This window comes from Mus caroli, unplaced genomic scaffold (assembly GCF_978045245.1).
Source record: "Mus caroli unplaced genomic scaffold, Mus_caroli_1 scaffold_7, whole genome shotgun sequence".
Lineage (NCBI taxonomy): Eukaryota > Metazoa > Chordata > Mammalia > Rodentia > Muridae > Mus > Mus caroli.
The window spans coordinates 47,911,490-47,938,788 of record NW_028227262.1 but is presented as its reverse complement, the minus strand read 5'-3'; the positions used below and the strand labels follow the sequence as shown (position 1 = coordinate 47,938,788).

At 46.0% G+C, this 27,299-nt stretch overlaps 1 protein-coding gene and 1 pseudogene across 1 annotated transcript in view; both read left to right on the top strand.

Annotated features, from left to right (window-relative positions):
- The first annotated feature begins 3,146 nt into the window (after positions 1-3,146).
- Gxylt2 (glucoside xylosyltransferase 2) overlaps positions 3,147-27,299 on the top strand; it is a 97,030-nt gene continuing 72,877 nt past the window's right edge. The window contains exon 1 of the mRNA XM_021165390.2: positions 3,147-3,524. Within this exon, the coding sequence (XP_021021049.1) occupies positions 3,244-3,524 (281 nt within the window). The 5' untranslated portion in view covers positions 3,147-3,243. The remainder of the gene's footprint in view (positions 3,525-27,299) is intronic.
- LOC110296668 (high mobility group protein B3 pseudogene) lies at positions 25,084-25,670 on the top strand (annotated as a pseudogene).

Genomic DNA, 27,299 nt, shown 5'->3' with positions numbered 1-27,299 from the left:
CCTGACTAAGACAAATTGGTACCAGCAGAGTGGGGTATTCCTGTGACAACCTGACCATGTTTTGGGGAGGACTGTGGAAGGACTTTGGAACTTTGGGCTTGAAGATCCATTCGTTGTTAAGAGCTCTGTCAGATGTTGTGTAGGAGCTTGGAAGATAATGCTGAGAACAGTGCAGAAGATGGAGGCCTGGTTTGTGAAGTTTCAGAGGGAAAATTAAAGACTCTCTTCAGGGGCATTGCTGTTTTTATTGTGAAGATTTTGTAGTTCTGGTTAGCTGGGGCTGAAGAATCAGCTGTGATTAACAAGATACCAGAACTACTAAAGCAAAAACTTTGCATTACTGGGACTATTGATGCTGGTTAGCTGGAGCTAAGAAATTAGCGGTGATTAAGAAGAGACCAGCATCGTTGAGGTGACATCTTCTGGGAAGTGTTTTCTGAAAGCACAAAGAGGCTGTGTTCCAGAGATAGGCAAGGTTGTACTACTTCTGCAGTGGGACTTGGTAATGTGTAAGGGTCACCCAGGTGGTACTGGTTTTGAAGGCATGAAGGGGTCACACAGCAGCTCAGGCTTGGCACTGTGAGAGACCATGGAAGGCCATTGGTGAAGGTGCAGCCCCAGTTGTAATTGAAGGCCCAGGACTGAAGGGGTCACACAGTGTTTTGGAGATGCCAGTACCACGAGATGACCACCAAGAGCAGCAGCAGCAGTGGAGTACAGGCATCTGGAGCCCAGAGGACGACGTGTGTGCTACAAAGGGCATGGCTGGAGAAGTGACCCAAGCCCTTGGAGGAGCCCAGAAGATTGTGAGTTGGATCCCAGACGTTGGATGGTTGGAGATTGATTTTTGCTTTGATTGTGACTGTGCCCTGATATTTTCCCTCTTGAAGGAAGAAACTGTTTTAGTGGAGCCCACAGTTAAGAGACTTTTAATTGTAAAAAGACTTTGGATTTTAAAAGAGATGGATATTTTAAAGAGATTGAAATTTTAAGAATATGTAAAGACTGTGGGACTTTTAAAGTTATTTAGATCTTGGGGATGAATAAGAATGTAAGGGTTGAGGCTTACTAGTGATGTGTTGGTGTGTCAAGTTGACAAGGGGTCAATTGTACTGGCTATTTTTGTGTCAACTTGACACAGCTGGAGTTATCACAGAGAAAGGAGCTTCAGTTGAGGAAATGCCTCCATGAGATCCAACTGTAAGGCATTTTCTCAATTAGTGATCAAGGGGGAAAGGCCCCTTGTGGGTGGGACCATCCCTGGGCTGGTAGTCTTGGGTTCTATAAGAGAGTAGGCTGAGCAAGCCAGGGGAGGCAAGCCAGTGAAGAACATCTCTCCATGGCCTCTGCATCAGCTCCTGCTTCCTGACCTGCTTGAGTTCCAGTTCTGACTTCCTTTGGTGATGAACAGCAGTATGGAAGTGTAAGGCGAATAAACCCTTTCCTCCCCAACTTGCTTCTTGGTCATGATGTTTGTGCAGGAATAGAAACCCTGACTAAGACACTGGTTAAAACCCTAACCCTGACAACAGCTTTGACCCAACTTGCCCAACAAGGTCTTTGTTGCATGCATTCTCCTTATGGAAGTTGGGAGGTACCAAGGCAGACTCAGGGGCGCTTTGTTCACTGGGCCATCTTCCAAAATATCCACATCTCTGACTCTAAAGGCTCAAATGCCAGGTCTTAGCTGGAGTATCTATGTTGGCCCTTGGCCCAGGGCCATGTTTTACGATGGCAAGTGTTCTGATCACCACTGTAGTGCCAACAACATGCCAGAAAACCTGCTAATGACTGTGACTACCCAGAGCATCCTCCCCAAAGTCTAGGCACTTCCAAGTGGGATCTATGACACCTAGGCTCCTGGAGAACCCACGGAGGACAGCTGCACTGTCTGGGTTACTTCCTTTCTTCCCATGTTTGCCACTTAGGTTTCCAGCAGTACCCCTGCCATCTCTTAGATGCTTGCTTGGTAAGAGTGCCCCATTTACTAGATAACCTTACTACTAGGACTTTAAGTATAATAGGTTCCCCAATGAATTATAATCAGATGCTAACCGAATGATTTATAATGTAATTAAACTTTAGATGAGTTCTAAGAGAACATGCAGTCTTCTAGAAGCCCAGGAACAATGGTGGTCACTGGTGGTTTTCTTGCTCAACAGATGTGCCACAGAGAGAGTTAATAGAACTCCTGTCGGTTCATGCAGAGTAGAAAAGAATGTCCTACTGTTTCGGATCCTGACTGAAATGCTGTAGGAAAATAGCGGGGCAGTTCTGACCTGGATCTGGTGATAGACAATGAGAGCATCTCTGAAGAGTCCATTCTTAACATGGTATTGTGACATCATTACTCGATCTCACCTCTATGCCAGAAGGAAAACAAAATGTGTGTGGGTATATGTATGCTAAATGATTTTGTTGTATTCATTATCACAATTTCCACTGGGTCCCCACTTTGAGCCCCACATTGTGCAGTTCTTTTTGAGAGGATTATTTAACTTAATGTTCATAGACACCTTAGTATTCCCATTTTGCAAGCTTGGAAAAGGTTCGTGTTTCTCTCAGGTTCATCAAGAGTGTCAGATTTCAGATTTAAGCTTTGCAATCCATTGCGGTAGAGTATATGGATCTAGAGGGACTGTTTTCTCATGGGTACCAAAAGTTCTGCCCTGGGTCATGAGGGACTGGCCAAGCCTGCGGGATAGATGGATGAAACCAATAATGTGAACACACATGGAATAAACAAACGCAGTACGGAATTGAGCGGAGTCGTGGATGGGATGGGTGAGTAGGCTCAATGGGTGAGTCGGTGGGACAGCAAGTGAGTGGGTGGGAGAGTGAGTCTTCAGTGAGTGAATGCATGGTTAAGTCGGAAAGACAGTCTGAGGATAACTGAGTGGAGAGAGAATCTGAGTGTGTGGGAGAGTATGAGTATTCGAGTGGACGAATTGAAGATGTGGTGAGCCTGCTCTACCTGAGCTCTGTGCGCCTGGGTGCCGGTGGTGGGCTGCAGGGCCGCTACTCCACACAGTACGGTAAGGAGAACTGCTCCACCCGAGTCAGCTCGCGCCTCCTCCCAATCCTCCCCCTGCTTCTCTTCTCCTCCCCCTCCTCCTCTTCCCAGTCCACCTCCGCCGCCGCTAGCTTCGACCCTAGTCCGGGGCGAGCCGGCCTGGACGCTGCGCCGCCGCGGGCAGCGATGCGCAGAGTGTCCGCGCCGCCCCGGGGCCGCCGTGCGGCACCATGAAGCTCCGCAGCAAGGCGGCAGCGCTGCTCCTGCTCGCGCTGGCCGTGCTGCTGCTGGCACTGCTGTCCTTGCGCGCCCGCCGGGACCCGGAGCCCCCTGGGTTCCCCGCGCGCCCGGAGGATGCCCCTCAGCGCCGCCACGCGCCGGTCCCCACGCTCCCTTCGGAGCCCCGCGCCTTCCCCGGAGCCGCTGGCCGGCGCTCCCCCAGGCGCCAGCCCCCACGGCTGCGCCCCCGAGCGGGCCGCCCGCGCGCCGCCAGCCGCGAGAAGTTGGCGAGGTGAGTCGTGGCAGCTTGGATCCCTCCCATCTGAGGACCTGAGTCTCGCTTCCAGCGCTGGTGCCAAGTTCAAGGGCGACTTGGGGCTGGATGGATGGAGAGGCAGATTCCAAGTTTCACCCACTCTCTATCTCTTCCCACCCTGCGGAACACGCAGGCCACCCTAGTGACACCCTTGCAGCTCCTGGAAGAAGTGTCAGGGAAAATGGCTTGTAGATTAGGGGTTGCAAGTGTCAGGGCGAAACGTCTGGTTGTGTTCTTGCAAACATGTGCTCTTTGTTTAATTTTTTTCAAAAGCCATGGCCAGGCAATTTGAGCTCATTCTCTTGTTTCACGGGAGAATTCAGAGTGAAAGCCTAGATCTTGATGGAGTTGGAGAAGTTAGATGTTGAGCCAGGACTGGCTTTCGTTCGGTGAAGCTTGGGTACCTGGGTGCTACCCGCGGGCGTCTGGCTCTAGTTGATTAGAAAGAAGTTTGCTTCTTGGAAGGAGTGGTGCGTGGCACGGGAGAGGCACACTTTGGGTTTCCTGGTTTCTGTCTGTTGGAGCTGCAGGGCTGCCAAAGGCTCCCTCTAAGGAAAGCTTCTTAACCTTCGACCCTGCCCTCTCCCCACACGAGGCAGTCCACAGGGCTACCTTTCATCGCAGCGTTTTATCTTTGGTCGTGTTGTTGCCAGATGTTCGCAGGTTAAGGATTCTCCTTTGTTCTGGAGGAGTTTTGAACAATACCACGGACTCTGTTTCCTTTTCTCCTTCTAACTGCTTTGCAACGACCACATTTGCTGGGCTCCCAAATTACTCGAAACAAGTTGAATTCTTTTTGACCATAATGACGAAGTCTGGGCTCTTTAAAAAAAAAAAATTGTAGTTAAGAGAAACACAAAACCTTAAGAATTAGCTGGGTCAGCTTTTCTCTCTCCCCTTGTAATAAATGCAGAGATGGATATGCCGGGGGAGAAAATACCCCAGAAATCTAAGTCTTTTTTTTTTTTTAATTGTTATTTGTTTATTTTGTGTATGTATTTTGAGGGAGGCATGTGTGGAGGTCAGAAGTCGGTTTTCTCCTTCCATCTGGTATGTACCCGGGAATGGGTTTCAGGTCCTCAGGCTTGGCAGTAGGCACTGTTAACCACTGAGGCATCTTGCTTCCTCCAATTTAAGACCTTAAAATTATTAGAACTCTTGACAAGTTCTGAGTATGCACTTTTGAAAATCAGGTTATTTCTGTTGTATAATTAGTAAAAGGGTTTTTTTTTTTTTTTTGGTTTTTGTTTCCCCCTCCCCCTCCAGTTTGTTGGGGGTCTTATTTATAGTGGATTATTTCAGAGTAAAGATACAAGCTCATTATAATGCTTAAGATAATAAGAGCTGGCATCACTTAACATAAACAAACAATGTCAACAGCACCACGTAAATATAGATATTAATACACACACACACACACACACACACACACACTGCAATCCATCCCACACAGTAACTCTTTGATAGTGGTCCACAGAGTTTCCAATTCAAATGTAGATTCCTACAGAATCTTTTTTGTTTTGTTTTGTTTTTTGTTTTTTGTTTTTTTTTCAAGACAGGGTTTCTCTGTGTAGCCTTGGCTGTCCTGGAACTCACTTTGTAGACCAGGCTGGCCTCGAAGTCAGAAATCCGCCTGCCTCTGCCTCCCGAGTGCTGGGATTAAAGGCGTGCGCCACCACGCCCGGCTCTACAGAATCTTAAAACATGGCAGCCCAGTCAGTAATAATCTATGCGGTCACCTCCCTCCTTTGCACTCTGTACGTGCGTAAGTGTTTGCGCAGGTGAACGAACACCAGAGGCTGAGATCCAGTGTCTTCCTCAGTCCTCTCCACCTTTTTTTTTTTTTTTTTTTTTGAGACATGACCTCTCACTGAACAAAGAGCTTGTAGATTTGGCTGCCAGCAAACCCCAGGCTGCCAGCAAAACCTCCAGTCTCCACCTCCCCAGAACTTGCTTGGGGAACTGAACTCAGGACTTCCTCCTTGGGCCTGCCTGCTCTTTATCAATGGAGACATCTCCTCAGCCTGCTCCTTATCAATGGCGCTGTCTCCTCAGTGTTGCTTTAAGGACACATTGGCTAGGTAGAACTGCTCCACCATGCAGCGTTAGTGTTAGCTAAGGTATACAGACTGTGTGGTCAGAAGAACACTTTGTGCAGGGCTCATCGGTAGATGAGGCTAAAGACTCCCAAGCAGCCTGGGGCTGGCGAGAACCTTCTGAGCTGCTGTCAGGCAACAGTCTTGCCTGCAATTCATCACCGCACTGAGGTTTGAGTTTGTTTTGTTTTTTCTAAAGAAGCATCATGGATTCTTGATTGTGTCTCATTCTTCAAGGTGTTGGGAACATTGGGGCAGCATCCTCTTGTCTCGATCTGAACAAATTGGCTCTGCCTTGCAGGAGATCATGAATAGAATGCCAATGGGTGCTATAGAGAAGGTATATTGCCACAGGCAACAAGATCCTGGAAGCCATTTTTCTTTTGAACATATCTCTTAGATGATCATGGGAATGATGTCCAGTGCCACAGGAATAAAGAATGACTTTACAAACTCTGGAAAGAGTGAAGAAGAAAAAAAAAGACCTGCCAGTGGGCATCTCAGACTCAAATACATAAACAGTTGATATTTTCTGGGGTTTTTTTTTTCTTTCTTTTGCTACCTCCATAGCAAGGGTAACTCAAGGTTTTAAATGAAAAGGGAGCAGGAGGGGGCAGATTCCCCCACCGACTCCTTTATTGCTTTTCAAATTCTGCCTGGGTGAAATTTTTGTGGTTGAGAAGGAATTTCATGTAGGGAGGAAGAGAAAGCCTCGTGACTTAATCTTTTTACGTGGCCAGAATCCAGAGGAGATGAGGGGCTGCCTGATCTCATTTCTCTTGCATGATGAAGGTCAGGTTTGTGGCCGCAATTGGCAGAAAGCTTGAGGGTGGATGGGACCCAGCCGACCACCTGCTGACCACACAGAGCCTAGGCTGGCCTCCTGAGGGAGGCCCTGCTCTAAGAGAACCAATCTCTGCCACGTCAGTGTGGAGAATGAAGCCTTCTTCCACATCTTGTTTTCATTTTCAGCAAATTTTCCATGGGCTTGCCTGGTTAGCAAGCAGACCCTACAATTTTAGAACTAACCATTTGTATGCAATCTGTCCTGGGGTGGCTTCCTTCTATATAAACACAAAGCCACGGGGTAAGGGCTGGGCTCTCCAATCATGAGTGCGATCTCAAAATGGAAACCATCCTGGAAGTAGCCATCACTGTAGAGCCCAGGAGAAATAACATTCACCTTCTGTTTTGGTTTAGTGATTATTTATACCTGGCTGGCTTCCAAAAAGAATTTGAGGTGACTATAGTAAAAAAAATAGATATTAATAAAATCATTAAAATATTGTATAAGAAAGCCATGGGGGGCCGGGGGAGTAGTAAGCACTGTTTAGTAAAATTGAGACCTCTATTACTGAAAGACTAAGTGCTAAATTTAGCTCTGAGCTTCCTGGCAGCCTTATAAAAAAGGGAACATGGTGAGCTGCCTAATCTTCAGTAAATGATAAGAGAAGTTTACAAAGAGGTTTTTTTTTTGGGGGGGCAGCTAAATTTTAAAATAAGAGTTTTACTTGGGAATAGATTTCAGACTTTAGAAGATTGCATTTCCATTTTGCTTCAGAAAACTCTTTGAGCCTCTATGTGGAAAAAGAAGTTGACTTTAATTGGGAGTCAGCAGTATAAATAGGGTCGAAGGGATGGCTCCGTTAGTAAAGTGGCTAGTGTGCAGGTGTGAGCACCTGAGTTTGGGTCCCCAGAACTCAGGTACAGCTGGATGCAATAACATCTATCCCCCTAGCCTTCCTATGTTGAGATGGGAGGTGTAGAAAGGAGACCCCCCGAGAATCTTAAGGGCTAGCTAGCCTGGCATATACACCTGTCTAAGGACAGACCCCTAAGGTTGTCCTTCAGCAAGCACACACTGCGGTGTAGAACACACATGGGGGTGCACTCTAACACAACACACACATATGCACCCACACATACTAAGAAGGGAAAGGAAGAAGATTGTAGCCTGTGGAATTCAGCAAACTGGGTTCTAGTCCCAAGCCATTTTTGTCTCCTTTCCTTCATTTATAAAAATGAGCAGACTTAGCCCGAGGTTCCTGAAATCTTGTCCAGCTCGGACGTGATGATGATCCTGTGATGATCGGGTCGAGTTCATCTGCAAGATTGCAACCATGACTGTCACTTGCAAGATTAGCTCCTCATTCGCTGGCACTAAGCCACCTTACTGATTGCTCAGACTCAGACCCTCTCCTGAACTTATTCTTTCTCTTCTGAGCTAGCCTGTTTTCTCTTGTTGGTTTTTTTTTTAATTTTTTTATTAGGTATTTTCCTCATTTACATTTCCATTGCTATCCCAAAAGCCCCCCATACCCTCGCCCCCACTCCCCTACCCACCCACTCCCACTTTTTGGCCCTGGCGTTTCCCTGTACTGGGGCATATAAAGTTTGCAAGTCCAATGGGCCTCTCTTTCCAGTGATGGCCGACTAGGCCATCTTTTGATACATATGCAGCTAGAGTCAAGAGCTCCGGGGTACTGGTTAGTTCATAATGTTGTTCCATCTATACTGTTTTCTCTTAAAAGACAACTTCTTTCAGGGGAAAAAAATGCTACGTGTATTTATTTTGTGGGTATATGTATGTGAGCTTGTGACATGGGCATGTGTGTTCACGTGACAACTTGAAGGAGCTGGTTCTTTTCTTCTACCATGTCGGTTCTGAGACTGAACTTAAGCTGTCAGGTTTAGCAGCAAGTTCCTTGCCCACTGAATCATCTAGCCGGCCCCTAAACCATGGTTTCTGAGAAAGACTTCAGCACCCTCCTAGTCCCGTGTTATGTCTCTGTCAATACACTCCACAGTTGTTGGGCAAATGTTTCTGGCACATAGACTGCCAAGCATTTGCTGTGCAGTGGAGGATGGAAGTCTCCACCCTCCTGGGATTTGCAGGGAGGTGGAGACAATAGAGAAGAGGGCTGCACTTGGCTCCCTCCCCAGCCACCCCAGGGAGAGGAAATGCATCCTTGCTCATCACCGGTTTCCTGCAGTTCCCTTTGATCTAGGAGAGCTGTCTCATCCAGGGTTCATGCCTGAACAAAGGTCTCAATAAACAGCAATGATGTCATGGAGTAGAATGTGTCTGTGGCCCTCTCGGAATTAGATGGTGGCCTTAGATGACAGTCAAGACTTCAAGGTCTTAAGCAGTATCTATCATGTTATGTAGCTTGAGTCTTGATGCTCTTCACAGATCATTTTTTTTTTTTTTTTTTTTTTTTTTTTGGTTTTATGAGACAGGGTTTCTCTGTATAGCCCTGGCTGTCCTGGAGCTCACTTTGTAGACCAGGCTGGCCTCGAACTCAGAAATCCGCCTGCCTCTGCCTCCCGAGTGCTGGGATTAAAGGCGTGCGCCACCACGCCCGGCTTCACAGATCATTTTTTAAATCGTGTGTGTGTGTGTGTGTGTGTGTGTGTGTGTGTGTGTGAGAGAGAGAGAGAGAGAGAGAGAGAGAGAGAGAGAGAGAGCGAGCAAGCATTCACATGCATGTGCTCTAGTGCACATTGGGGGTAGGGGGCGAGAACAATTTTCCAGACTCAGTTCTTTCCTTCCACCATGTAGATCCCAGGAACTGAACTCAATTTGTCAGGCTTGGTGGCAAGCATCTTTATTTGCTGAGACATCTTGTCGACCACAGAGCTCAGATTTTTGTTTTTGTTTTTGTTTTTGTTTTTGTTTTTGTTTTTGTTTTTGACTCACACACATGCACAGCTACTCAAATTAGTTCTATTATCTTGGCCGTGAAACATACATCCTTTGGATGCTGCAGTAGCCTACTCTGGTTTGAGTGGGTCTACTCTAGCGCCCTCTACAGTTCATTTTCCATACAGCTGTTGAGATAATCTTGAACAGCTTAGACCAAAGCTGGTCACTATTCGGGTTTAAAGTGTGTGTGTGTGTGTGTGTGTCCCATCACACTATGAATAAAATTTATTTCCTTGGGTAGGAGAGATAGGCCAAGCTATAAAGCATGTTTCTTGTAAGGCTGATGACCTAAGTTAAATCTCCAGGATCGACATAAAATACAATCCCAGCATTCCTGTGGTGAGATGAAAGGTGAAGGCAGAGTTGCCCAGAATCTCAAGGACTAGCTAACCTGCAGTGCATCATCAGAAACAACAAGAAAGACCCTGACTCAGCAAGGTGGAAAGCCCCCAAAGTTGTCCTCTGACCCCCACACATGTGCATGTCCCCATACAAATAAGTAAACAAACAAACAAACTTTGAGTTTAACTTCTCTATGTGGTCATTGGCCCCTTCTCTCTATCAACCCATCCTCTGCCCTCATCTCTTTCTATCTTCCCTTCCATCGCTGGGCCTCCTTCCCCATTTGCATCCTCATGCAGCAGGGTCCTCATCTCTTTTGGGTCTATGTCCCAATGTCTTATTCACAAAGCCACCTCCCAAGCTGTGCAGATGTGCACAGTCCCCACCCCTCTAGATCTCCTAACTCATCCTGGCCAGTAGTTTGTTTTCGTCGAGTTCAAGCCCCTCTCATTCCTGGTGCACTGTCTATGTTATTAATCAGCTATCCCTGACGGCTGAGACCCAGATGACCTCATGGCGGGGGCCCAGTGAATGATTATGGAACGGACTAGAGAACAGAGGCAGGGTCCACCTTGTCTCAGACCAGTAAGATCCCTCTCAGCTAGGGTCCAACTGCATTAGTGAAGTCACACTGAGATATTATTATTATTAATGTTCATTTAGATTCCCTATTCCAGGATGTGGTGGTTCAAAAAAGAAAAAAAAAAAGTCCCCCATTGGCCCATAAGGAGTGACACTATTAGGAGATTTGGCTTTCCTGGAGGAGGTGCCTGACAAGGGGGTGGCCTTTGAAGTCTCAGAAGCTCGAGCTAGACCCAGTGACTCAGTTCACTTCTGCTACCTATGGATCAAGCTGTAGAACTCTGAGCTCCCTCTCCAGCACTGGGTCTGACTGCGTGCCACCACGCTTCTCGCCATGACAACCAGCCCCAGTGAAATGTTTTCCTTTGTGAGAGTTGCTGTGGTCATGGTGTCTTCATAGCAATAGAAACCCTAACTAACATCCAGGGTCTCATTCAGTGGACTTTGTAGTATGTTCTCCTTTCAGGCTGGACTCTCCAGTAGTTTCTCAGATTGCCTGGTTCTGACAGGTTTGGGATTGCTTTTGGGTTTTGCTATAGAAAGGTAAGGATCTGGGCAGTTTGGAAGAACACTGGCCAGTTGTCCTGGGAAGGTCTCATCAGAATCCGTGAAGTGTTTCCTGATCATCTGGCTTCTGAGTTATAGAGCTCTCTAGGGAAACCATCTCCATATTTCAGTTCTCATGTGTACTGTCTGTAAGGTTCACGATGGGTTGCATACAGTGGTACACACACATTTATTTTCAGCACAGAAGAGGCGGAGACAGACAGAGCTCTGTGAGTTTAAGGGCAGCCTTTCCTGTGTGGACAGTTCCAAACCAGCCAAGGCTACAAGACCAAAAGCAAACCAAACCACACCAACAAACAAAAAGATTCACAGCTACTAATTTGGGCCTGGCCACCTGGCAGAGGCGGGATTTGTTGGGTATCTGCTCTGGGTGGTTGTCCTGTCTCCCTTCCTTTTCTGCATACAAGAAGGAAACATGGTCTATGTTTGCTTCTGATCTTTGCTCTGATTTTTGAGGCTGGAGTGTTGACTTAACTTATTTGAGGTCCTCCGCCTGGGACTGTCGTTTTCTTGTTTGTTTCTATTGATCTAGACGCAAGCATCTCCATGCTTTGCGTTGTACCTCAGTATGGTTGTTCTGCTGGGAAAACTGTTCCCATTTTGGCCGATTGACTTCGTGTGTCCGATCAATGCATTTTTGGTTTGGCTTTGTGTCCGACATCAAGCCTGGGATCTCACACATAATAGGCAAGCATTCTGCCGCTAAGCCACAGACAAGCCTGGTTTTATTTGTAGTTTGGCTGGGGTTGGCTACTTCTTTTCTCTCTGGTATTATATAAAGTGCTCCAGGCTCATTCTGTACAGTCATTATATCAGTTTGTTCTTCGAGGAGCTCTGGTAACTTGTGTGCGTGGGGGAGGGAACAAGAGCAGTACTTGTGACTAAGAGCCTAGACACTAGGCATGCTTACTGGGATGGTATATTCTTATAGGCCTTCAAAGCCAGCAGAGCAAAATGAATATATGTATATGTGTATACTTACCTGTGTGTTTGCACACCTCTTAAGTCTCTCCATATATGAACATCAATGTCTCCATTAAGCTAAGCATGGGTTCCTGCTAATGTCTCCATCTCTAACTTTCATGGGTCCTTCTTGCTTCCTTCCCTCCCACATGCAAAGGGAGAAAGGGGCTTTAGTTTCTTGGGAGTGCATCGCAAATCCCGTTACCTCTGCTTGATTTGAATCCCTGTAATTTGGAGGGAAGGAGAAGGAAAGGAGGAAGGGACAGATTTAGATCAGCTCAGCCAACTGATGTCAGCTAAACAAGCCCCATCCCTTGATACTACCCATCCCACCTGGGGGAGTGAGTATGGTAGATGTTATGGTTGGCATTGGACCTCCATTTTCCAGGTACCTCCACAACTCTTTTGTGAACCACAGCACCAAGGGATAGATGGCTTAAGCCCACATGACAACCTGTTCTTTCCGATGTGTAAGCTTTGTGTATCCAGGATTAAGCATATCAACCCATTAATTTCTCTAGCTACAGTTATGGGAGTCAACTTAGAATATTGGGTGGAAGACTCCTATATCTTCTAGATATAACCAGAGGACTCTCCCTAGCTACTCCTAAGGAAATCAACTGTAGGGTGAAAGCTTCATTTGGGGCAGTAGAGAAAGAAAAAGAATAAGGGGCTATATTAGTTACCTTTCTAAATACTGTGACAAACTGCCCGACACAGGCAGCTTAATGAAGGAAGGGTTTAGTTTGGCTTATAGTTTGAGGGTACAGTCCATCCTGGTGGGGAAGTCATTGCAGCAGGAGCCCAAGACAGAGGATCACATAGCAGCCGCAGTCAGGAAGTAGAGAGATGAAAGACGGTGCTTGGCTCACTTTGTCCTTTTAATTCAGTCCAGGACCCCAGACTGTGGAATGGTGCCTCCTACACTTGGGATGGGTCTTTGCCCTTCAGTTAGCCTCGAAACTCCATTGAAGATATACACAGATGTTTGTTCCCGTAATGATCCTACATCCTGTCATGTTGACAACCAATGTTAGCCATTGTAGGTGCCTTGAGAACATTGTCAAGTCTCAGAACGAATAATGGTCTTGAGGTCCGTCTAGCTGGGATCCTCCTGTCACACATGCTGGAGTTGCACCTAGCTGAGCTAGATTTCCTTAATCAAAATCTTGGAGCCATTGATGGAGACAGAGGGGAACGGTTTCAGAGGTGCACAGGAGGGAAGCCATTGATGGAGACAGAGGGGAACGGTTTCAGAGGTGCACAGGAGGGAAGCCATTGATGGAGACAGAGGGGAACGGTTTCAGAGGTGCACAGAATACTGTGCTTACTTGCGTCCTAAGCTGTGGATGATTCAGAGGTAGGTAACCTCTGGTCCACCGAGAAATCTGAACTGCACTGAGAGAGTATGGAACCCCACATGGGGTGGGAATGCCAGGCTCCAGGGCAGCGCAGAGACACTGGATCAGGCTGATGGTGGGCTCCATGTCCGGTTCCAAGGTCAGCTCTGCTTTCCACTCCCAAAGCTGTTCCAGTCATTTCTAGATCCCAGAACCTAACAGGTTCCCCTGCTCTCTGAATCTAGTTTGGCATGCGTGTCTGTCACCTACCCCCTGGGGAAACACAACTAACTCGGACTCACAGCCCCTGTTCCTAATGCCTTTACTAAATTCAGTCAACACAGGACAAATAGACACTTCCTCTACACACATACACAAGCAAGATTCTTCGGGAGAAATTTTGATAACAGTTTTGTTTTTCTTATTTTCATCTACAATTTAACAAACAAATTTTACAGTATCTGGGGTTTCATCCCAATGTAAAAAATCAACAAAAGATGAGAATTGTATTGACGATAAAGTTTATTTTATATTTCTCCAGCATTTGGCTAATTTCTGATTATGAAGTTCCCAAAACTACCCTTGGGGGGAAAAAAAGGAATTGTCTTGACTTGATTCCTTACTGTTTTGTTGTGGTGGTGGTGGTGACAAAAGATTCAAAACTGCACTAATTAGGTAAGGGTTAATTTTGGCTCCCAATTTGAGGGTCCAGTCCATCAGCATGAAGCAGATGGTCACATTGCCTCTGCAGTCAGGAAGGAGAGAGAGAGAGAGAGAGAGAGAGAGAGAGAGAGAGAGAGAGAGAGAGAGAGAGAGAGAGAGAAGGCTGGTGCCTAGTTTTCTTTATCCTTTTTATTTAGGCTGGGACCCTAGTCCAAGGGGTCACACCCACACCCACACCCACCCTGCATTCACAGGTAAGTTTCTAAACCTTTCTAGTACTATCCTCATAGACATACCCAGATGTGTGATTCCAGTTAAGCAGACAGTCAGGAGAAATCATCATAGCCCCTCTACTGAGAATTCTCGATTTTGTGCCAGTAGAGTGGCTCGTGTGTTTAAATGTGATTTTTATATGATGATATGACTGTTAGAACATGAGTTGTTGTAATCTTCTGGCAGAAATGCATATTGTTTAATACGGGACCCACATCTTCCACAGGACATAAAGAATACATAATCAAGAATATGACTTCCTCCTATGGACGTGGAAACCGAGGCCCAGAGGAGTCAAATTAGGATGGATGTAAAACATCTGGTACAGAGCTGACTCACGATCCCTCTCAGAGAAGTTTGTTGTCCTGGGCACTATCACTGCCCATAATTTGTTTAGGAAGTAAACTATAACTGCACCCAGATGCCTCACCGGTCTTCAGGAATCCTTGGCTCTCTTGCAAGCCGACTGGTGAGATGAGATGATGCAAATGGAGTGCGTGCTTAGGGCATGTGGCAAAGGAACTGTGGGAGCCAGGGACAGCACAGAGACACATTCGAGCAGGCTCTATTGGAGGGGGAGAGTTCGGACACGAGAACACTAAGACTCACCTTCCATGTATGTGGATGGACACAAGGCCCTATCTCCTGGAGTGACTAATAGTTGATAGAGTGTGGGAGACAGGAGCCTTTAGACTGGACCCTGGAGAGTTCCAGACTGGTGCCTGGGCCAATTAGAATTTTGATGTCTCTTTAAGGACACAGAACCAGTGGTTTAAGTTTTAAGAAAGAGGGTCTGGGCCACACACTTCCTGAGAATTAAGCAGTGTGCTCCAGATCCTACCCATGACATGTCTCCTGAAAGTCATGGCTGCGGTGGGGTGCAAACCTTTGTGCTCCATTTTCTTCCTCTCATTTTTTTTCTGAGAATTTTAAGGTCTTAACATTGTCAGATTAATGACCCCAAAGCCATACACATTCAAGAAATAGATTTCCTTATCGGAAGAAAGAATGGGTCAGTGGAAACCCAGGTCATTGTCTGAGAATTTTACAAAGTGTGCCCAGCCTTTAATTTGGTTGGCAGCAAATTAGATCTTGTATGCTTTTTGCTGAGCTGCCTCCCAGCTGGGTTTGAGCACGAACACAACGTATTTAGAGAAACGGAAGGATGCCTGATAAAGATAATATTTAACTATAATCATGGTGATAATGACTACTTAATCATTACTTTAGGGACAGTACTGACTGAGCCAGGAAGGCTGGCACATACCTGTAATAGAGAGAAAGGAAGGGAGAGAAGAACAAACCACTCAGGGAGGAAAGGGTTTGTTTAGGTTACAGGTCACGGTCCATCATCAAGGGAAACCAAGACAGGAAACTGGAGTCAGGAAGTGATGCAGAGACCAAGGAGAAACACTGCTGGCTGGTTTAAGCTTCAGACTTTGCTCAGTCTGCTTTCTTTTTTCCACAGTAGGCTGGGAGTGGGCCCTCCAACATCAGTTAATCAAGAAAACCCAAGAGCTCTGCCCACAGGACAGTCCAAGGGACCTGATTCCTCAGTGGAGGTTCCTTCTCCCCAGGGGTGATAACGGACAGGTGCTATGCATGTGGTTAGCAATTTTTGACAAGGGCTAAGCATGTTGTATGCAGCATTACTTCACTGAATCTCCACTGTCACCTGAAAGGTCACTCCTGTTTACTGGGTAAGTCAGAACATCTTCACTAGCAAGCAGTAGGAGTCCAGCCCATACACAGTGTCACTTCATCATGAACAGAAAACTACTGACTCAAAACTAGAGACTGCAGAGGAGATAAAGGTCCAGTTACAGGTGTGGCCAAAGCCATCCTGCCCCTGTCATTAAGCTTTGTGTGAATGACTCTCTCAGGTGCTCCCTCCCTACGGAACCAGCTGATCTGGGCTTGTGCTCTTAAGTTGCAGACATCTGCACTTTCTGATGGCCACACCAGGGACATGTGCCTGCAGCTGTGAGGGTAAGAGGTGTTGGTTCAAACCTCAAGGGATGAAAACTGAAGAGCAGTTCCCTTAAAATATAATTGAGCTGCTCTTCCTTGAAACTCCTGAAAACAGTTGCTGGTAAGAAAGACAAGGACCAGCAAACATCCAGTCTCATCAATGTGTCCATCTTCCTGATTCAAAGCACCAGGGTAGAGATGGTAAGAGCTTTTGCTCTAGAGAGTACAGCCAAACAGTAGACCTAGAAAATGAAACATGTCCATAAGCCTTCAAAGAGAAAAATTGCTAACCACATGCTGTTCTTAGAAACAAATCCCAGACTCTGAACCCTTTATCACTACTGAAAATTCCTTTGGAAAAGATCTCTCTGATACAGTCTCATGATTTCTTTTCTCTCTCTTTCTCTCTCTCTCTCTTTTTATTGAAATGTATTTGTAAAGGGCATAGGCAAGTTATAAAAAAAAAAAACATCTCTTTCCAGCTTAGAAAAAAATTGTAGGCACAGGGAGACAGATGAGTGGATAAAGGTTGCTTCTTGTCCTCTGACCTCCACATGTGGACTATGGCACATGTGTTCCTACAAGCACAAGCATGTATGGGCGTGAAGGCACACACACACAATTAATGCTTAAGATTTTGTAATACAAAATAAACTGTTCATGTATTCACACTGTCACATATATTGTATATAGTTCTAAAAGCCAAAATACTAGCAGTGGATATGAAACTGTGGTTATAAGTGCTTCACTGTGCCTGTCTGTGTTTTCAAAGCTTTCTGTAATGAGTATGTATATCAGTGTCATGTGATACTCTTTGGGGAGATGTCTATACACCCTAGATAGAACTGATGACAGAACTGAGTAAGTATACCGCTGAAGTCCCCCCTTGGTGAACCAGTGACTTTATAGGCAGCTATGTCACCAAAGCTGACTTTGGCGCCGTGCAACCCTTGAAAGCCAGAGCTCCGGAATTCACTGCAGCGCTTACAGGCAGCTTTACAGGTAGGAGAGTCCCTGCTTCTCAGCAGTCCTGAGTGCTTAGATAACCTTGAGGGAGGGGGAACCTTGTGAATCTGCTAAGTTTCAGGAACTCCCTGAGAGTCGTGAACTGTTACATACTTAGTGTCAGTCCAGTGTCCCCATCCCATCCTAGCCATGGTCTGTACTCCCTCTCCTCCCTCCCCATTTGTTCTATGTTCTCCCCACCCATCTTCTCTCCCTTCCCCCATCCCCTCCCCTAGCAGGGACAGGGTTTCCCTATGTAGCTCTCATGGTTCTGGAACTCACTCTGTAGACCAGGCTGGCCTCAAAGTCAGAGATTTGCCTGTTGGGATTAAGGAAGTGCACCACCACTACCTGGTGTTTTGTTTTGTTTATTGTAATTTTTATGTGTAAGGATGGTTTGTCTGCATATATGTCTATGCTTGTGTGCATTCGTAGTGCCTGCACAGGCCAGAGAGGGCATCAGGTCCCCTGAAACTGGAGTTGCCCATGGTTGTGAGCTGCCATGTGAGTGCTGAGAACAGAACCTTAGTCCACAGGAAGAGCAGCCAATGCTCTTAACTCCTCTCTCCAACCCCCACGTTTTGGGTCTTCACAGCCTCCCTCCAAGATAAAACGTGCAGCTTGGAGCCAATTGCTACTCAACAGTTACTTGTGTAATTTGCAAAAAAGAAAAAGAAAAGAGGAAGGAAGGAAGGAAGGAAGGAAGGAAGGAAGGAAGGAAGGAAAGAAGGAAGGAAGGAAGGGAGAAAAGAACAAAAAAGCCCTGCAAAGTAAAAGTTTATAAAGGCCCACAATATGAAACCCTGGCGATTGTTCTGAGGTGGTGGAGGATGGGAAGTACTTGGAGAGACCATTTCTCCACTTCCCAGCCAAGGTGGTAACTCTTACTCTTTTTTTCAGGGGTGGAGATAACATTTTCTGTTTCTATGTGATCCCCTTATTCTCCTCCCTCCCACATCCAGTGCCATTTATTTCAAGCTCACTCTGCTACTCCATATTTTTAAAATCCCAACAACATCCTAATTTGAACAGAAAAGGGGGTGGAGAAATCAAATCTCCTGTGTCAGGAACAGTCACAAGGCACAAAAGGGTGAGATGAGTGTTAGCCTAGGCACCAGCACAGGATTTTGCAATAGAAAAAATCAAAAGGTGTTAAATAACAGCAGAGAGTTGGTTAAGGTGTGTTATGGGAATCATATCCCACACAAGGGCATCCAAGAAGGCTGTGAGTCCAGGACTGGAGTCCAGCCTACCCCAGGATCCCAGGACAGAAGCTCCATCAGTCCACAGAGAGCTCTGTCCGATTCAGTTGTGTAGCATGTTTAGCTCAATGATTGGAAGCATGACCTCTGCCCACTGCAACTGCTGCAGAATGTGAGCCCATCGGTAAGAGAGGTCTTCGCAGATTCAGCTAGCTAAGGATCTCAAGAAGGTAGACTTGGGGTGGGGAGCTAAGTCTGAAAGCTGATGTTCTTTGGAGTGCTACATGCCTCTAAACCCAACACCCAGCAAGCTGAGGCAGGAGGATTACAGGTTTGGAGACGGCCTGGGATACATAGTAAGTAAGATACATATCTCGAAAGACAATAACTAAATGAAGGAAGGAAGGAATAAATAAATAAGAAATAAAGAAGGAGGGGAACAAAGAAGCAAGGGAGGGAAGAGACTTAAACCTAAGAGCTATATCGGCAAATGTGCCTGAACAGTGACGGTTGAAGTGACATGGCTACCTCATTAAGAAACTCTGGGCATTGCTGTGACCCAGAAGCTAGAGGGAGATGCAGATGTCTTTTCCTTACCTTGTGGAAGAAGCCTGGCCCTGCCCATACCTTGATTATATATCTCTTGACAGCATGAGAGAATTACTTTTGTTGGGCTAAACCACCAAGAGTGAGTGAGGAAGGGGAGCCTGGCCTCTTAGATGTGTTCCCTGGGTCACACCCGCATGCTGGGATACTCACCCATCGTGCAGCATGCGTATGTGTGTGCTGAGATGTCAGAAAGCAGATGCACACACATCCCCCACATGGGCGTGGCTACCCACTTCAGACATCAGATACCTCCACTGCCTTAGCTCTAGACTTTGTTTAGGAACTCAGCCATGTTTCAGACACCATGAACCAAATTTAAAGTGTACTACTCATTAATGTGTTTATCAAATTATTTTATTAAGCCCCCCGTGGCAGGTTTTTGGCATGCCTTTGACATTATTCATATTCTACTGTGACTCCAAGGCAAGCTGTCAGCTTGGCTGTCTTGAAAGATTAATGATACTTGATTTGACTCCAAACCACGGGTCATTAAAAGTGATTTAAGTGTTAGCAAAGTTTTCGGTGTCGCGTCTGCCTTCCAAGTGAAAGGTCTGATCGCAGCTTCAGTAGGAGAAGTGCTTGTGTTCATTCGTGTTTCTAAAGCATGTGGGTTAGGGCGAAGGACATAGCTCTGTCAGTAAATCCTAGCTGCATGAGGAAGAAGACCTGAAGTCCATCCTTAGAAGCCATGTGAAAAATACACACACACACACACACACACAATCCTAGCACTGGGGAGGGAGAGACAGGTAGATAGATCCCTGGGACTCATTTGCTGGCCAGCCTAGCTGAATTGGGCAGCTTTATATTTCAGGGAGAGGCCCTGACTCAAAAGATGAAATGGCTCCTAAGGAAGAATGACAGCCTGAGTTGGTCCTCTGTCTGGCTTTCCACATATGCACACACATATGCACACACACATATATGCGCACGCGCGCGCGCGCGCACACACACACACACAAACACACACACACACACACACACACACACACACACACGCTCTTGCGAATAAAACTTACAGTGTTTCAAGAACATTTGTAAGTGACTGTCGCTGCCCACTTGTGATTTGAATAGAAAGAATTCCACATCCATAGATTGCCTTTCCAGGGGCTGTATTTAGTGTCTCCATTTCTTCACCCACCACTCTGGCTCCTTCCCAGCCTTCTTCTGTATTCAGCAAGTCAAATGGGTTCATCTTGCAAAGCATTACAGTACAGAAACGCTTCTAATACCTTCTTGCCCGCAGTGAGCCCAATCAGTTTCTTAGACTTTATCTTCTTCAGGACATTTCTGCATCTCCTTTGCCGAGTAAGGCTCCTCGCTGGCTGTCTGGGGCTGTGTGTTAAAGAAGTGTGATCTTGCTTGCAGCTTTCCCTGGCCTTATCACAGCATCATGCTTGCCTGAGTTAATTCTGCTTGTCACTTAAGGGGAACTCTGATAAGAGAGGTGGTAGGAGGCAGTGGGGAAGAGGGGCCGAGCAGAACCAATTACCCGCTTAAATAATTCAGTGTTTTTCTTAGTAATAGGCTACAGAGTAAACAGCAGTACGCATAAATGCCGTTTTCCATTATTTATACACTCTAGAAATGCAAGTTTAATTAAGTCGCACACTTGAGACTTTGAAGCGATTAAGGAGACGCTTGTCTCAGACAGCAGGCAGGGGAGGTGTGGGAGCCTCCGCTCCCTCTGAGCTGCCTCTGGGGTTCGGAGGATCCTTTTTCATGTGAGTGTGGGGAGCTGGAGCCTGGACCATGGGGACAATAGCTTCCAGGCTCACTCATGTCACATGTGCTATTGCTGCACCCCCATAGCGTGCTTTAAAATCTCTTCTACAAAATCCGTGTGATAAGTTTGCGTGCTTGTTTACCTACTTAACAACAGTGGTTTAATCCCAGTACTTTTAGACACACAAACAATGCCATGGATTTTCTTTCTTTCTTTCTTTCTTTCTTTCTTTCTTTCTTTCTTTCTTTCTTTGTTTTTTTCTTTCTTTTGTTTATTTATGAAATTGTGCAACCACTGCCCACCCCCGTTCAATTATAGAACATGTTCATCACCACCCCTAAAGGAAACTATATCCACTAAGTTATCCAAAGACTTGAGGTTTGCTGTTTTCTGTTTCCACACACGTTACAGCACATGTCAGTCAGTATTTATTCCTTTCTAGTGTCAAATGATATTTCATTGTGTAGCTTGCCACATTTTACTTAAGCATTCATCATTTGAAGGGTATGTAGGGTGGGCTTGGTAATCGTGATTAATGCTGGCATGGACATTTGTGTACAGATTCTTTGTAGACATATGTTTTCAATTCTTTCACATAGCAAGTTTGTGAAATTGCTCAGTCAGGTGGTGCACTCTATATTTAGCATTTTTTTTGGGGGGGGGGACTGCTGGTTTTCCAGGGTGGCTGTCATAGTTTATAATGCCACCAGCTGTGCTGAAGAGCTCCCCTTTGCTAAGTCCTTTTGTTTATTTTCTTGGTACGGGGGGGGGGTGTCAAATCCAACACTCCACACATTTCAGGCTAGCAATATTCCTCTGAACCGTATCTAGAGACAAGGCATCTCTGTGTAGCCCATAGTGGCCTGAATTCACTGCACAGCCAAGGCTGACCTCAAATTCATGATCCTCCTGCCTCAGCCTCCCAGCTGCCTCTTTCCCTTTCCTTTTCTCTTTTTCCTTTTCTTTTCTTAAAGATACCCCAATCCAGTACCAGGAATGGTTGTAATCACCCTGGTAGGTGGTGACTGACAGGAAACAAAATACTGTTGTTACTTTTCAGCCTCCTGAAAAGTAGGCTGCTGAGGTTCTGTCTACTCAAGATTAAGATTAAGCAATCTTAGCACAGTGTTCAAGGTATATCAGCACCAGACTGAGACTTAGCCATGGATGTTGCTAGAAAGGGACTGGGAATGGCGACTGTCCCCCAGAGCCTGTCCAGCGCAACACCACCCATCACCCCAGGGAACCAGAAGCAGTTATGTAAGTCCTTGACTCCATGATTCCATTCACCAGTGGTTCAAGGTGGCTTAGTCCTGTTTGGCTTAGTTACTTTCTCAAGACCTGTCTCCCCAGGAAGGTCCAGATAGATTTGAGAAACTTAGCAAAGCTGAGACTTTCTTAATAAGATGGTAGATATTAACCAGTGGTCCCATGTATAAGAACACAGTCTAAAGAAATAGTGCAGAAGAAGAAGGAAAATCTACTGGCGACAACTGCTTGGTGCAGGATTTTAAAATAACAGGATAATTACAAAGAACCCATGAGAGAAAATTTTACAGGTGATGGTGTTTCCCTGGGTGGAATAGTAGATAGCCCATTTTAAAAAAATGGTCATTCCTGCTTAAAGAGGAACAGGAAAAAATGAAAGAAGCAAATAAGAAACGGCAATTAAACTTCTATGCATACTGGGAGTGCCGGCAAATGCTCTAATCCCAGCTCTCAGGAGGCAGAGGCAGGAGAATCTTTGTGAGTGTGAGGCTAGCCTGGTCTACATAATAAGTTCCAGGCCAGACAGGGTTACAAAGTGAGATTCTGTCTGAAATGTCTGTGTATAAACACACACACACACACAGACTTAAACACTTATATACTATCAATCAGCTGTAAGAGAGAGAGAGAGAGAGAGAGAGAGAGAGAGAGAGAGAGAGAGAAAGTATGTGTTCAATTGAATAAAAACGGATTTCAACATGAAAAAAGTCAACAGGTGTTCCAAGGGAAGAAGTTTGCGTCGTTACCAGCTTGAATATTTTATATGATTTTTAACATTTTAATTACTTACTTGGGAATACAATGCATGTGAGTCATGGTGCACAAGTGAAGGGCACGGGACAACTTGAAGGAGTCCATGCTTTTACCACGTGGGTCCCAGGAACCAGACTCGGTTATCCAGGCTGGAGCCCGCTTGCTAGTGGTTTTCTGTTTTTTGTTTTTTTAAGTAATGACTAGCACTTTTAAAAATTTATTTATTTATTTTATGTCCCTAGTGTTTTAATGTCTTATGTTTTATACTTTTCAACTTCAAATGTACATTTTCTCATCCTTTTCCTAAGGATGAATGTTTGTTTATTTATATGGTTTCCTATAATACATAATGTTGAATATACAGTGTAAATAACAGTGAAATAATGGAATATATAATCATCAGCTGAAGTAAGCTTGGGAGAAAAAACTCAGATCTGCAACAGAAGATAAGGTACAAGCACTCCTTACGGCCTTTCTCCCATGTAGGAGGCAGCCAGGAAGGAGCTGGCAAAGGCATTCCAGGCCAGAGAACAGAGTCTGTGTTGAGTCTATCAGGGAGAAGAGGAAGATCAAGATCTGTGTGGAGGCACAGAGCTGGAAGGGGAGAAGGCTGGAGGCTCTGACTGAGTCGGGGCTGAGTTCTCAGCAGTGATGTCAGGAACCAGTGATGTCTGGGCAGAAGCTGTGATCCCAGAACTAAGCTCCTTCGGGTGAGGAGGGACCCGGAAGTAAGTAGATGATACCATGCAGAGAGGGGAAATGCAGGAGAGCGTCTTGGTGCCCTTCACCCTCTAGATGAAGACAACGCTGTGTCTGGGGATGGCCAGGAGGAGCTAGGAACATCCTGTTCCCTCTACTGGACAAGCACAGTGAGGATGTGGGGCCCTCCAAGACAGCTTTGACTTCATCAAGGCAAGAAAAGGAAGGGAACTTTAAGCAAGAGCCGAGGTAGGGCAGGTGTTCCAAGGAAGGCGGGGTGGGCAAAGGGCAAAGATAATTGTGAGAATCCTGGCCTGGCTGAGGGCTGAATTGTAGGTGGGATAGTTGTGTGTTGTACATGTGTGTTAGTGGCATCCAGGGGCTCCCAAGACTCTCTCTCTTTCTCTCTCTGTGTGTGTGTGTGTGTCTACCTGATCACAAACAGCAAATGAGTGTGCTTTGCTGGGCAGGCATTATCTGTGGTATAAGCCATTTCTTCTGGTCACAGCTGGAGGCATGATGGGGGTGTGGGTCAGGGTTGTGTGACAGGGCCATCAGGAAACAGGTGACTCAGTGGGATTTCAAAGGATGGATCAAGACAGAGTGTGGTGGCCATGTCTGCAATCCCAGCAATTGGGCAGCAGAGGATCGGAAATTCAAGACCAGTCTTAGCTACTTTCTCAACCAACCAACCAACCAACCAACCAACCAACCAACCAACCAACCAAATAGTTCAGTTGGTAAAGTGATTGCCTTACAAGTAGGAGGATCTGAGTTCAAACCCCAGGACGATACCTGAAGCTTCGGTGATGGTGTGGGAGAGACCTTCAGCCCAGCTTAATAGGTGACTTTCAATGACAATTCTGTATAAAAATTGAAACGGTAGATGGCATCTGAGGAACAACACTGAAGATGTCCTCTGGCCTGCATACCCACTGCTCACGTGTATACACATGAACGTGCAAACAATGTGCATGTACACTTGTGCAAACACCCACACACACGCAACACAGGCTCCTCAATTCCAAACAGCAAATGCCCACTTCAGTTGTTTTGTACAAATCCCAAGCCAGAGCATAGCAAACGACCCTGTGTCTGGCTGAGTCCAGAGCCCTGAGGGGTTAAGAAGTTCCAACTACTTGCACAGAACTCCTCAGATCCGTGCAGACTCGGAGGACATTTGAGAGGTGGTGAGTGTGCTGTGGGTGGGAGCCGGTGAAAGGCGTACTCTGGCAGCACACACATCCCTTCATTATTCATGTGGCAGCACACCAGGGCTGCCTACGACCCAGAGCCTGAGGTTTGTAATGTAATGTGAGAGGGAGCAGTGGGGCGGTGGAGGTCTCCTTAACTCCCACCCACTGGTGCTGGCCCTGGCACCAGAAGTGGCTTTTCATTACCTGTTACCAGACACCATGAGTTATGCAAGCCTAGCTCTTGTTTTTAGTAATGCACAGGCCTCAATACTGGAACCTGGAGGGAAGGGGAGAGATGGCTTGCTCTGCCTTGGGAAGGGGAAGTTTTCCTTCCCTCCTTTTGGATTTGATGTTGGGGTGGGAACCACAGCCTGAAGCCTGCTGGGCAGGTACTCTAGCATCGAGCACATCCCTGGTCTACATAGTTATTTTCAGTGGAATAAGTATTTGTCCAACTGTTTGAGAGACACAATTTCTGCATGCACAACACTCAGCTTAAGAATTGCACCTTCAGGAGTGCTGAGCCTCATGTCATGCCCTGCGCTGCCCAGACTAGCGATCAATACAGTCAGGATGACTGAAGGTGACCCCAAGAAACCAAAGGGCAAGATGTCTGTTTATGCCTTCTTCGTGCAGACACACAGGGAAGAACATAAGAAGAAAACCCAGAGGTTCCAGTCAACTTTGCGGAGTTTTCCAAGAAGTGCTCGGAGAGGTGGAAGACAGGGTCTAGCAAAATCAAAGTTTGATGAAATGGCAAAGGCAGATAAAGTACGCTATGATCGGGAGATGAAAGATTATCGACCAGCTAAAGGAGGCAAGAAGAAGGACCCAAATGCCCCCAAAAGACCTCTGTCTGGATTTTTCTTATTCTGCTCTGAATTCCGCCCCAAGATCAAATCCACAAACCCTGGCATCTCCATTGGCGATGTGGCAAAAAAGCCGGGTGAGATGTGAAACAACTTCAGTGACAATGAAAAGCAGCCTTGCGTTACCAAGCAGCAAAGCTGAAGGAGAAGGATGAGAAGGATGTCGCTGACTCTAAGTCTAAAGGGAAGTTTGAGGGGGCCAAGGATCCTGCTAAAGTTGCCCAGAAAAAGGTGAAAGAAGAAGAAGAGGAGGAGGAGGGAGAGGAGGAGGAGCAGGAGGAAGATGAATAAAAACGCTGTCTCCTTGTGAATACCTTAGAGTAGGAGAGCGCTGTGATTGACACATCTCTTATTTGAGTCGTGTCTATTGCCCTTGTTAGGTTTAATTACAAAATTTGATCACGATCATATTGTAGTTTCTCAAAGTGTCAGTGGTTTACATGAAGTGGCCGTGGGTGTCTGGAGTGCCCTGAAACTGTATCAAAGTTGTACATAGCTCCAAACATTTTAAAAATGAAAAGGCACTCTAGAGTCTTCCTCACTCAGTGCACTTTGCTGTTGGTGTGACAAGGCATTTGAAGATGTTTCTGGATTTTGTTCTCAACTCATAAGGTAGTGTTAACTATATGGTTATTGGCTAGAAATCCTGAGTTGTCAGCTGTACATATCTATAGTTTGTAAAGAGAACAAAACAACCCAGACAGATTCTTGAGGCTCCTTGTTTGGCGTGGAGGCTGTGAGGGGACAATGCCTTTTGGAGGGGGCCGTAGCTCAGGGTGTGCACTGTGAGGCTGGACCTGTTGATACTGTGGTGGGCATCCATTTAGCTTCAGGTTGTCCTGTGTTTGTATATAGTGGCATAGCATTCTGCTGACATTCTTAGTTGTGGGAAGGGGGGAGGGGTCAGCTGGCCCGAGAAGTGTTTGGAGATTTTTCTTTAGTTCAGTGCAGTAGGTTTAAAACTTTTTAAAGAAACTATAGCAGTCATCGTTGTCAGCAAAGCAAAGAACTACTGCATCAATGGAAGTTCAAGAACTCTCTGTACCTAAACGCAATTTGCAATGTTCTGTTATTTTTTTTGTATGTTTAGAATGCTCAAATGTTTTTGAAGTTAAATAAACTGTATTACATTTTTAAAACTAAAAAGAAAAAAAGAAAGAGAAAAAGGAAAAGGAAAAGGAAAAGAAAAAGAAAAAGAAAAAGAAAAAGAAAAAGAAAAAGAAAAAGAAAAAGAAAAAGAAAAAGAAATGCAGTTCCAGGACGGAGAGATAGCTCCACCTTTGAGAGGGTGTGAGCTGCTCTTGCAGAGGATGGAGAGATGGCTCCACCTTTGAGAGGGTGTGAGCTGCTCTTGCAGAGGATGGAGAGATGGCTCCACCTCTGAGAGGGTGGGAGCTGCTCTTGCAGAGGACCAGAGTAGAGTTCACAGCACCCAAGCACCCCCAGTTCCAGAGGATCAACTTTGCTGCTGGCCTTTGCTGGCACCTATTCTTCATACTCTCTCTCTCTCTCTCTCTCTCTCTCTCTCTCTCTCTCTCACACACACACACACACACACACACACACATTGCCTCTGGCCTTTGCTGGCACCTATACACATACACACACACACACACACACACACTCACACACTCATATACTGACACACAGAGACACACTCTGACACACAGACACACGCATACACACAGACACACACTCACACACAGACACACACTCACACAAAGACACACTCATATATAGACACACAATGACACACTCTCACACACACAGACACACACACATACACAGATACAGACTCACTCAAAGACACACACACAGACACAGACAGACATGCACTCACAGAGACAGATATTCATACACAGACACTCACACACACACAGATACAGACACACAGAGAGACATACTCACACATACACACCA